The following is a 12,016-nucleotide window of genomic DNA, read 5'->3' on the forward strand; positions in this document are numbered from 1 at the left end:
GGGCCATTTGGATATCTATAGCATCACTCATGGGCCAGACAAGATTACCAGCTTAAAAATCACCTGCTGCGTTGGGTCACACATGTAATCAGCTCGCCCCTCACGCCTTGGCAGGGCCAGACCAAACGACTTACAGGGCCCCAGGTGGGCGTTCCCAGCCCCACCTCACAGGGTGAGGCTGTGGGCCTAGGGATACGGAGGGTCAGGTGCTCACCAATGGAGAGTGGCCCTGTAGGTTTTATTTAATATACTGGAGAAAAGGACCTAGAACTTTGTTTTCGTTGTAAAGAGTTAAATAAACTCCTTTTTACTGATCCCTTCATTCCTTTCAGGAGAAGGGAATTGCTAAGAGTTGCCTTTAAAAAAACAACCACTAGCCGAAACCGGTTTGGCTCAGTGGTAGAGCGTCGGTCTGCGGACTGGAAGGTCCCAGGTTCGATTCCGGTCAGGGGCATGTACATTGGTTGCGGGCATATCCCCGGTAGGGGGTGTGCAAGAGGCAGCTGGTCGATGTTTCTCTCTCATTGACGTTTCTAGCTCTCTATCTCTCTCCCTTCCTTTCTGTAAAAAATCAATAAAATATATTTTAAAAAAAACAAAAACAAAAAAAACAACAACCACCAGCCGAAACCTATTTGGCTCAGTGGATAGGGAGTCAGCCTGCAGACTGAGGGGTCCCCGGTTCGATTCCAGTCAAAGGCATGTACCTTGGTTGCGGGCACATCCCCAGCGGGGATGCGGGGGTGGGGGTGTGTGTGTGCAGGAGGCAGCTGATCGGTGTTTCTCTCTCATCGATATTTCTAGTTCTCTTTCCCTCTCCCTTCCTCTCTGTAAAAAAAAAAAAAAATCAATAACATATTTAAAATAAATAAATAAATGAACAACAACCATTTTTATTGAGAAGCAACTCATGGAGTAAAGGACACCCTCCCCCGTCCCCCAGTGTGCAGCTGAGTGAACTTTTACTGAGTGAACTTACACCCTCCCAGCTGATACAGATATCAGATACTCACAGCAGCACCTTTCAGATCAGGATGTAGGTCATCTCCCACATCCGCACCCCAGAAGGTTCCTCCCTGGCCTCCTCCCCCTCCTCCCGCAGGGGTCCCCGCTGGCCCGCCACCTCTGGCCTCGGGTTTGTCTCGCTGGTCCCGGGGCGCCGTGTAAATGGGATCCTACCGGACAGGCTCCGTGGGGTCTGCCTTTTCTCCCGTAGGAAGATGTTTCTGAGGTTCGTGCATTTGTGGTCACCTGTTGGGAGTGCGTTTGTTTTCCTTGCTACGGAGAAGTCCGTTGTAGGGATAGGGCAGTTTGCTCATCCATTCTCCTGCTGGTGGGGTTTGGCTGGTTCCCACTTGGGGGCCATGCAGGAACAGAGCCGCAGTGAACACCTTTAGGCACGTCTTTTTTTTTTTTTTTTTTTTTTTTAACACAGAGAGGAAGGGAGAGGGAATAGAGAGCTAGAAACGTCGATGAGAGAGAGAGAGACATCGAACAGCGGCCTCCTGCACAGCCCCTACTCGGGATGTGCCCACAACCAAGGTACATGCCCTTGACCAGAATCGAACCCGGGACCCTTCAGTCCACAGGCTGACGCTCTATCCACCGAGCCACACCGGTTTCGGCTTAGGCACGTCTTTGATGGACACGAATACTCATTCCTGCTGGTCCAGGGGTTGTACTCGGAGAACCACCGACTTAGCAGGAAAAAATGCTTTTTCTCACCGAACGCGAGTGTGGGGGTGGGCGGTCCCGCGGTGGGTGGATCTGGTTACGTGCTGACGTCGCCAAGGACGTTCTGTCCGGCTCTTCTCCTCTCCCCACGCGTGTCAGCGCGGTCCCGGCTTCAGGGTGGCCTCTTACCGGTCCAGGTGGCCCCTCCGGGTCAGGGACCCTGCGGGGAAGGAGGTTTGCGGGGCCTTCTCTCCACGGAGCTTCTTAAAAGGCAACAGCAAAGAGGCTTTGCTCGCACTTGGGTTTGGATAATCGGCTGAGTCTCGGCTTATCCTGCCGCAGGGCCAGAGCCGCTTAGAAGGGGTCGGAGGTGTTCTCCGAGCTCTGCATTTTCACGGGGAGTTGCCTTCAACCTTTCCACATAGTACTCGCTGCTCCCCAGATCCGGGGCGGATCGATCCTTCTGTGGCCCTACTGTGCATCATTTCCTACGGAGAACCGTAAGGCTTTCCCATGGGGGAGCCACTGAAATTCCCTCCCGGAGTCTCCCGGAGTTTTAGGAATTCAGGAGGAAGGTCCTGTGTGGCCTCCTCCTGTTTACACATGTGACCGCATTAGCTTTCCTGCCCGGTCGCCTCTTGACCGGGGTCCACGTGAAACTCGGTATGTGTGATTGTCCCCGCGGCCCTGCCGCCTGGTGTGCCCTCTTGGTCCCTGCCACCCCGCTGAGTCCCGGCCGGTCCCGTGTGTCCGCAGATCCTGCAGGCCCTGGGGAAGGCCTACCACCCGGGCTGCTTCCGCTGTGTCGTCTGTAACGAGTGCCTGGACGGCGTGCCCTTCACCGTGGACTCGGAGAACAAGATCTACTGCGTCCGCGATTACCACAAGTAAGGAGGCCGGGGCCGCACGCGGGGGCCGCGCGGTGGGCACGCGGCAGACACCCGCCAGGGCCAGTCTGCAGGCGGCTCGCCCGTTAGCCCACAGCAAAGGCCTCACTCACAGTTTGCGGGGTGGAGCGGGGGCCTCGGAGCTCAGCAGATGCCTGTGCAGACGGGAACTGATTAAAGACTTACTTTTTTTTAAGTATATTTCTTTTAATTGATTTTTTTACAGAGAGGAAGAGAGAGGGATAGAGAGTTAGAAACGTCGAGAGAATCACCGATCAGCTGCCTCTTGCACACCCCCTACCGGGGATGTGCCCTCAACCAAGATACATGCCCTTGACCGGAATCAAACCTGGGACCTTTCAGTCCACAGGCTGATGCTCTATCCATTGAGCAAAATCAGTTTCGGCTGATTAAAGAATTACTTTTATTGAAAACACACACACACACACACACACACACACACACCAAAAACCCCCAGGTCACACCCTCCGGTTCACCGGCCTCCTCCCTCGGTGTGCCTGGGCCTGTGCCCGACTCCTCGCGGGGAGGAAGCAGACAGTCAGTCTCTGTTCCGAGCAGAGAGGGGCCACGTGTGCCCGTTTGCGCTGGGGGTGGATCCTGAAGCGTGAGGAAGCGCGTCCCAGTGAGTGAGCCAGGCCCTCTGTCAGGGGCCGGAGCGGGCAGGGCCGGGCTGGGAGGAGGCCTCCCAGGAGCCCTGGGCCTTGCCCTCCAGAAGCACAACCAGCATCTCATGGCGTCTCTGCTCTCCCCACAGGGTGCTGGCCCCCAAGTGTGCAGCCTGCGGGCTCCCCATCCTTCCGCCTGAGGTGAGATGCCCCGCGGGCCCGGGTCGCCCACCACAGGAGTTTCTCCCGGCTCTGTCCTTCGTGTCCTCCCCAAGCGGCCCCTTCCTCTCTCCGGCGTCCCTAGCCCAGTGGTCAGCAAACTCATGAGTCCACAGAGCCAAATTCTTTAGACTTAAACTTCTAACGCCACTTCTTCAACATAGACTTGCCCAGGCCGTGGTATTTCTGTGGAAGAGCCACACTCCAGGGGCCAAAGAGCCACATGTGGCTCCTGAGCCGCAATTTGCCGACCACGGCCCCAGCCCAGTGCCCTGCCCGTGCCCTGTTTGCCCGCAGTCGGGGCAGACGCAGTGCTAGCTCCTAGGGGAGGAGGTGAGCAGGTGGCTTTCTCAGTGCTGACAACCTCCCAGAGGGTGGGACTCCCGTCCCTCCATTTCCCAGGAGTCAGTGTGTCCTTTACCCCCGTGTTAGTCTCTTCTCCTGAGGCCGCCTGCTTGTTACTCAGAATCCCTCCCCCCCCCTCCCCCCACACCCCATTGCATGTGAACCCAATGGGCCCCCAACGTCTTGTCCTCGCGTTTTCTCGGCCCAGGGCTCGGATGAGACCATCCGCGTTGTGTCCATGGACAGAGATTACCACGTGGAGTGTTACCACTGCGAGGTAGGCCTCTCCCGCCCAGGCCCCAGCGCCCGCTCCAGTCCAGGTGACCGTGGCAGGAGGCGGTTGGGTCCGGGCCTGGGGCTGCCGGCAGAGCGGACGGAGGAAATGGGACGGAGCCTGTTCTGTGGGCGGAGGTGGGCGGAGAGGGCCGAGAGGACCCAGGTGTTTGGGGCATGAGGGTCTTGACCGTTTTCTCTAAGGCCTGAGTCCGCGGCAGCTGCCCCGCCTGCAGCTGCCGAGTGGGAGGAGCAGGTCCTGTGTGGGGGCCTCGTCTTCAGGCAGCTGTGCCATGTGGGGAATAGACCCCCCTCTCCCCTCCAGTTTGTACCAAGCTTGGCTGTGAGTTTGACACGCTGGTGTAGGCTTTCCGTCTGCCGGGAGCCTCGTTCTCAGCCGAGCCCTGGAAATCACAGAGACATTTCACCTCCACCTCACCCCCCTCGGACACAGGGGTGGCTGATGGGTGTGAAGGTGGGTGGCGGGACTCTGCCTCTTCCTCCCCCCACATCACCCCCAGGCCGAGGACGGTTAGGCCCGCCAGGGGTCGCCCCTCTCCAGCCCCTGGGAAGGCTGCAGGCGCTGTGAGAGCCCGTGGCCTGCCAACCGGAACTACGTGGGAGGAGATGAGACGTATTCTGTGATGCTGGGGGGGTCGGTCGGGAGAACCGGGGTGTGGGTTCAGATAGATCGCTCCCGCCGCCCATGCTGAGGAAACAGGTGGGCCTCGTCAGTGCTGCCCCAGGCGCGGGGGGCAGAGGAGAAGGAAGCTCCACGGTCCCCTCCACACATCCAGACCCACGCTCCGGTGGAAATGGAGAGCCACAGACGCAGGTCCCGCTGTGTCTCTTTGCTTCCTAGTAGCCACATTGAGAAGAAATTGCCCAGGTTCCATTTTTGTGATAAACTGTACCCAGCCCCTTCTATCCAGAGGGTTACCATTTCCACGTGGAGTCACCGTGAAACATTTTTCACGAGTCATTTATGTCCTTCCCGCCCCCTCTCCCCCCCAAGCCTTGGAAAGCTGGCGTGTGTTTTCCCTGACGTAACCTCCCATTGCTCACCAGCCCCATTTCTTTCTTTTTTTTTTTTTTTAAATTATATTTTATTGATTTTTTACAGAGAGGAAGGGAGAGAGATAGAGAGCTAGAAACGTGGATGAGAGAGAAACATCGACCAGCTGTCTCCTGCACACCCCCTACCGGGGATGTGCCCGCAACCAATGTACATGCCCTTGACCGGAATCGAACCCGGGACCTATCAGTCCGCAGACCGATGCTCCACCGCTGAGCCAAGCCGGTTTCGGCCCACCAGCCCCATTTCAAGTGCAGGATGGGGACTGATGGCAGGTGGCCCGGGGATGGGGCAGTGCCACCCAGACCTTCCCCAGGAGGGTGGCTGGGTGGGGTCCTGCGTTGGCCACCCCCTGGGAGCCGCATCGCTGGCTCCCGGGGCGCTGGCCTTGGGCAGCCCCTTGGCTCGGCTGCAGTGGGACACGTGTGCCTCTCCCAGGACTGCGGCCTGGAGCTCAACGACGAGGACGGCCACCGCTGTTACCCGCTGGAGGACCACCTGTTCTGCCAGCCCTGCCACGTCCAGCGGCTGGAGAGAGGGCCCTCACCCGCAGCCCTGCACCAGCAGCACCAGCAGCACCAGCAGCACCTCTTCTAGCCGGAGCCCCAGCCTGCGGGGCGGGGAGAGGCCAGGGTGCCTGTGGATTCTGGGAGTGGAGGAGGGGGTGGGGGTGGGGGTGGGGGTGGAGGAGGCGTGGCCAGCGAGTGCCCGCGCACATGCTTGGGACCCTAGGCTTGGGACCCTACCCGCCTGGGGTGGGTATTTCCCGAGGGCCTGCATCGGATCGCTCAGGAAGACGCTAGGACCCGGTCCCTTCACAGGGCGAGGTGTGCACGGAGCGTGTTTCATAAGATCTTGGCGGTGAGAGAGGTTCCAGCTGCCGATGCATCCATCCAACCCTTCCTCTCCCTCCAGGGAAAGGTGCCCCCCACGTCCCCCTGCACACGCGCGTGCACAGAGTGATTTTGGGCTTCCTTCCGCCCCAGAGCTGCCTTCAGCAGAAGGGCTGCAAATTGTAACTGTGTTGAGGCGAGAGGGGAAGCCCAGACACGCGCTCTGCATCTTGGGGAGCATTGGTCAACCGGAGCCAGTGCCGAAATAAGCAAGGCGGGGCGCCCTCCTGCCCCCTGCCCCCTGCCCCCTGCCTGCATTCTGTGCGCCCGACAGATCTGCGCAGCCGGGGAGGGGGGCTGGCGGAGACCTGCCCCTCCCTAGACTCTGCCCGGGACAAAGAACTTGGTGCGGGCACCAGGCCTCTTTGCCCGCCTCTGCCCTTTCCCCTCTCTGCCGCTCTCCAGGGTCTGTGACTCGGGAGTCGCTTCTGCAGAGGCAGGTCCCCGGACCCCACGTGCCTGTACGGCTCAGGGAAGGCTGGGCTTCTGGAAGTCCTGCGTCCTGAGAGCCAGCGATAGATCCTCCCAGCCCCTTGTCCGCCGGGAGCGTGTGTGTGTGTGTGTGTGTGTGTGTGAGTGTGTGTGTGTGTGTGTGTGAGTGTGTGTGTGTGTGAGGCCTCTCGGCCCGGGCGGTGGAGGGCGCGCCTGAGGATAAGTTATTAGTCATGGCACGGGTTTCTCTCTGGCCCCTCTCTTGGCACCGGCATTATTACATTGGAAGGAACCGGTATTAGGTACAGAGCTTTTGTCTCTCTCTTTTCCTCTTTTAACGGTTTCCCTCCACTTTCATTCAGTCTTACACACACACAACATACCTCACAGACACGGGCATCCCCATGTCGCAGGTAAAGGGGGACGTGGACCGTGGCCGTGGGCTCAGGGACCTTCTTTGGTGCCTTAGGAACATCCAGCTTCCTGCCGGCCACTCTCCGGCGGGCCCAGGCCCTGGGACCCTAAGCAGGGGCCAGCAGGGAAGAGGTGGAAAACTGGGTGCTACTGCCTTACTTATTTCATCGTGCTGGCTCCCGGGGGTGGCCAGGCCTGGAGGGCCACACCCTGGCAGGTTTCCAAGGCAACGTCTGCACGGAGGAGGCAGGGTTTGCCTTGCATGTCACAGTCCTGAGGCCCGAGGTCAGGATCCCTGGGCATTTCAATAGGAAGATACATATGTTCCTGTTGGTAAAAGGTTTGGGGGGCATTTGTCCTCTTAGCCTGTGGAGAGGGCCCCGGAGCCTGGAGCACTGGGACCATCTCACCACGGCCGGGCACGGCAGCTGGCGTCTGCTCTCTGCCTCCTCACCTGGCACCCCGAGCTGGGGGACTGGGGCCGAGGAGGGTGGTCAGTGGAGCCATTCTGGGACTCCCAGACGTCCCCCCTGGCCCAGCTTCCCCCGCGGGCCATGTTTTTGACTCATCCGGTAGCAGTTGTCTGTAAGACGCAAGAATTGACGCCATGGGTGGTTGCACAGTTTTGTGAAATGTATTCTACTGGGGTCCTTTGGCCAGATGCCACTTCCAGGCTGTGTGCTGTCTGTCCTTGGTTCTTTCTCATAGGCTGAGCCTCCTGGAAACCTGTGAATGAGTAGGGCTGGGGGAGGGACCCCTGGGGTCACACCCCTCTCTTCCCATCAAGTCCTCCAGCTTAGCCCGGGCAAGGCTGTGGGCAGAGGAAGCCAGCCAATGGGTCTCAGCTGCCTTTGCCAACTCACGGATGTTTCTGGCCTCGCGGACTCACCTTTGTTCCACTTTCGAGTCCAGCGAGCGAGCCACTGACAGGAGTAGGAGGCGTTTGTTTGCAAATTGGGTAACTCGTTAGTTATATCTGTGATTCAGTTTTTCTTAAAGGAGATTTTTAAAATAGACTGCATTGGGGTGATTCAGATCTCGCTGTCAATATGGCATTATTATTATTATTATTATTTTTTAATGGAAGAACAGTGAGAATTCCCAGACGAGACATGAGCAGCAACCTCTCTCATGATCCGCGTCCCCCGTTTCTCTCTCTCCTGCTCAGGCCTTTGCACGTAATCCACGAGGAGATGTTCGCCTACCCGGTTATGTTAAACACTCTGTATGTTATCAGCCACGTGGACCTGTCATGAGGTGGTGCTTAGAGAGAAAACAAGCGCCTGGCAGACCAGGATGAATATGTTGGCTGTAAAAGTTAGAGCAAATAGCCCTTCCCGGGTTCCCTAGACAGCTCTTTGACGTTAGCCTGATTCCAGACCCCAGCGCCAGCCTTCTCCCTTGCCTCATTGCCCTTTCATTTTTTTTCTTTTCTTTTTCTTGCTTCCTACTGCCCCTCACCCACCCCCTCAGGTAGGGCCTTTCAAAAACTGCCTGGGTGGTCGAAGGGCGTGTAACCCATGTTGGCCCGCTGTCAGGAGTCTCTGCCTGTGGTGTTTCCCATCTGTCACTGAGTAAAGAGTGATTTGTTCATCTCCCACCATGGGAGGGCGGGCCTTTAGGTACCTGGTCCCTGGCCCTGCCCTCACAGGACTTTCCTTGCTCCTTGGTCAGTGCTGGAGTGACAGGCTCTTTCAGCTGAGTCCTGAGGTTGCTCCATTGAGTCCTGCGTGGTGGGAGGGATTGTCACCGAGTTCCATCACCTGCAAGGGCTGCCATCACCTTGTTTCCTTGGGCTTGGGTCACACTTACAAAAGGGAAAACAGAAATGTTAGGACTGGAGAATTACCCAGAGTCCTTTGCAGGCCGTCTGTGTGTGTGTGTGTGTGTGTGTGTGTGTGTGTATGTGAAAGTGAGAACCGTGAGGGCTGCTGACTCACTTGCAAAGAATGTGTGCGAGACTCGCCCCCCAAACCATGGTTGCTTGGTGCCGTTGTTAATAAGACCCTGTCTGCCAGGAAACCAAATTCTTTGTACTCTCCTTTGTGCCGCAAATGGTCCTAATTTCCCAGTTACTATTTGAAGTAACTTTCTGAAGTTAACAGATAAAAAATGAACAACATATGTTGGCTTTCTATTGTTCTGAGCCAGAACGGGACAGATGTGGGAAATTTCCATCGAGAGTATGAAAATGTCAACTGTGCAGTGAAAATTATTTTTCTTGGTCTCTTTTCTACAAATTTATTCAAAATTTTACTGTTCCTATGAAGTTATGCACAATGTTGTTCCTGTAAAATTATCCCAAGTTTCACTGTTCCTATAAAATGATTTAACATGTCATAACAATAAAACTCATCAATTTGTAGACCATTAAAGTGCTCTTCAACCTGATAATGTTGATCGGGTCTTTTGTGTGTGGAATAAGAAGATGGTGCTCATTGTAAAGTGGATTTGGTCTCCTTTTAGAGCTCTGGATTCTTTCTTCTTTTTTAAAAAAAATATATTTTTATTGATTTCACAGAGGCAGGGAGAGGGAGAGAAATAGAAACATCAATGATGAGAATCATTGATCTGCTGCCTCCTGCACGCCCCTTCTGAGGTTCAAGCCAGCAACCTGGGTGTGTGCCCTGGACTGGAACTGAACCCGAACCCGGGACCCTAGAGCTCTGGATTTTTAAAAATACATCTTATTGATTAGAGAGGAAAGAGAGTTAGAAACATCAATCAGCTGCCTCCTGCACACCCCCTACTGAGGATGTGCCAGCAACCAAGGTACATGCCCTTGACCAGAATCGAACCTGCGACCTTTCAGTCCACAGGCCGATGCTCTATCCACTGAGCCAAACCAGTTTCAGTGAGCTCTGGATTCTTAAAGGAACATATGGGTGTCAGAATGGGGAAAGGACTGAGATTTTTGTCCTGAGATGACCATGTTTTAGTCAATGACCTTAAGCAAATTAGTTCCCAATATTTAAAAATGGGGATTACGAGTGCGGGAGCTGGGGGGTGGGAAGAAAAGGAAAAAAAAAAAAAAAAAAAAGGGATTACAACAGAACTTACCTTAGGAATTGAGGTAGTATTGAATTAGTCCAAGTAAAGAGTTTACAGCCTTAATTGCTCAATAGGAGTGACAGGCTTTAAGCTTACTTGATTTTTCCATTGGAATGACCAACAAAATAAATTACAAATGGTGTAAAAGTAAATGGAAAAAATAACACAAACACAAAACAATTTGAAAAGAGCACTTACGCAATAGAGGGAACCATAAAATAAAAAATACTGGTATGTTGGAATATATGAAAGTGAAAATTACTCTAGGTGCAGAAATATAAGGGGAAGGTAAACAATAAACTGGAAAAGATTGTAATGCAATGCAATCTTTGATAGCAAAAAATTGATATCCTTTATATTACAAAAAGTCTTAACAAATCTGCAAGAAAACAATGAATGCCTACATCAAGAGAAAATAGTTACATCAAGTAAAAGGAACTTTTATTTTTCAATTATGAAAATTGCAAAGAAATAATGAAGCTTGTAAAATAGTGCTGATTAGAATGCAAGGAAACATGTTGATAGAAGATTTTATTGGATTTTTTTGGAGGGCAATTTTAAAATACGTACCACGGGGTAAAAATGTCCACAAAATGGACCTTAAAAATGTCCGCTTGATCATTTCACATCTATAAATTATAGATGTATATGAAAATAACACAGAATTATTTTTAAAAAGTGTAAAACTGACAAATTCCCAACAAAAGAGTAATGCTTAAAATATTCTCTAATGAGATATCTTCGGAGAATATTTAATGACCTTACATCTAAGGCAAAAAGCTAAAGGGGGAAAAAAGACAAAGTCATTTCGGGTACAAGAGGGAAATTTGGAAAAATACGTGTGGGTAGATCCATATTAAAAATGTGGGGGAGGGGGGCGGGGGAAAGGCCTCTAAGGGGGGGAGGGGGGGTTATGATGTGAATAGTAATGATCTGCGATGAGAACTGGCATTGTTTTTATTCCCAATCATTTTCGGTAGTTTACAAATGTTCTATATTTCCTCAAGAGGAAAAACACGTTATATTGGACAGATTAATCAATCGATGAGTGTGACTGGTTAATGGACAGCGTTGGATGTCTCAGCCACTCCCTGGCTTCGAGTCCCCTCTCCGCCGCAGACGTTTCGGGCCCTCCCAGGTCTCTGAGCCAGGCACCTATACAATGAGGGGACTAGGTCTTCTTGCCGTAAAAACACACCCATGTCTTAAGGTTTCCCGATGGCACTGGGGGCCAGGTTACCTTGGAGATCTCCAAGGACAGTGTTGCAGACTCCTTGCACCGCGGAGCCGCTCGGAGGGAGGCGCGCAGCCGCACTGCAGCAGATCCTGCCCCAAAGCGGGTCAGAGCTGGAGCCCACCCCCTCCATCCCTGAAACCTGACCGTGCACCGCTCCCCACACCACCGCTCGGCTTCTCTTCCGCGGGGAAAGGCCAGAACTGCAGCCCTCGGTGCGCCTGTGCGTCATCCGGTGGCCAACCTCCGGCCATCGCACGCTCCCCCTCCCCTGCCCACCGCACTCCAAACTGCTACCTTTCCAGCTGCGTCTTCCTAAATGTGCCCCATTGTTACCGACTCTACAAGTGGATCATTCATGGGGAGCTTTGCCATGTACAAACCATCTGCTACTTTAGCCATAATTAATGCTTTAGCCCCGGGTTCCAAATGCGGCAGAAAAGATGATATTTAGGGCAAAATAACCTGAAAACTGCAGATAATTAGCCTTTACCCTTGAATCACAAGTCCTTTCCAAGAAAGGCCTGGAACATCTAAACCCAGATGGGACAAAAGTGTACGCCTCGAGCCAGCCAGGAGTCGAACCTAGAATCTTCTGATCCGTAGTCAGACGCGTTATCCATTGCGCCACTGGCCCGGTACGAGTAACTTCCTCGCTGTCGTGTAGATCACCGCTTACGCAGTTTCAACAGGCTCGCCGGCACTGGCGCTGCAGCGCTGCCGCAGAGCCAGCCTGGGGCTCCTCAGGCTCCGCCTTTCCCCTGCGAACCCGCTCCGCCAATCCGCAGCGGCTACGTCACCGCGCTCCAGCCCTTTACGTGCGACGCGTCTCCTGCGTGCGCTAGTGGGCGCCCGAAGTTTGTCCGCCGCCGCCTCCCGTCCGCTCGCGGGCC

The 12,016-nt window shown here is 54.3% G+C and overlaps 1 protein-coding gene across 2 annotated transcripts in view; it reads left to right on the forward strand.

Moving 5' to 3' along the window:
• The window catches only part of LIMD1 (LIM domain containing 1), a 44,531-nt gene extending 35,424 nt beyond the window's left edge, over nt 1–9,107 (forward strand). For both annotated transcript variants that reach the window (XM_084902044.1, XM_084902045.1), the window contains 4 exons: nt 2,431–2,561; nt 3,337–3,388; nt 3,960–4,028; nt 5,538–9,107. In XM_084902044.1, coding sequence (XP_084758170.1) covers nt 2,431–2,561; nt 3,337–3,388; nt 3,960–4,028; nt 5,538–5,696 — 411 coding nt within the window. In that variant the 3' untranslated portion in view covers nt 5,697–9,107. The remainder of the gene's footprint in view (nt 1–2,430; nt 2,562–3,336; nt 3,389–3,959; nt 4,029–5,537) is intronic.
• Nucleotides 9,108–12,016: the final 2,909 nt, after the last annotated feature.

The sequence above is a fragment of the Pipistrellus hanaki genome, assembly GCF_964339955.1.
Source record: "Pipistrellus hanaki genome assembly, chromosome: 13".
NCBI lineage: Eukaryota > Metazoa > Chordata > Mammalia > Chiroptera > Vespertilionidae > Pipistrellus > Pipistrellus hanaki.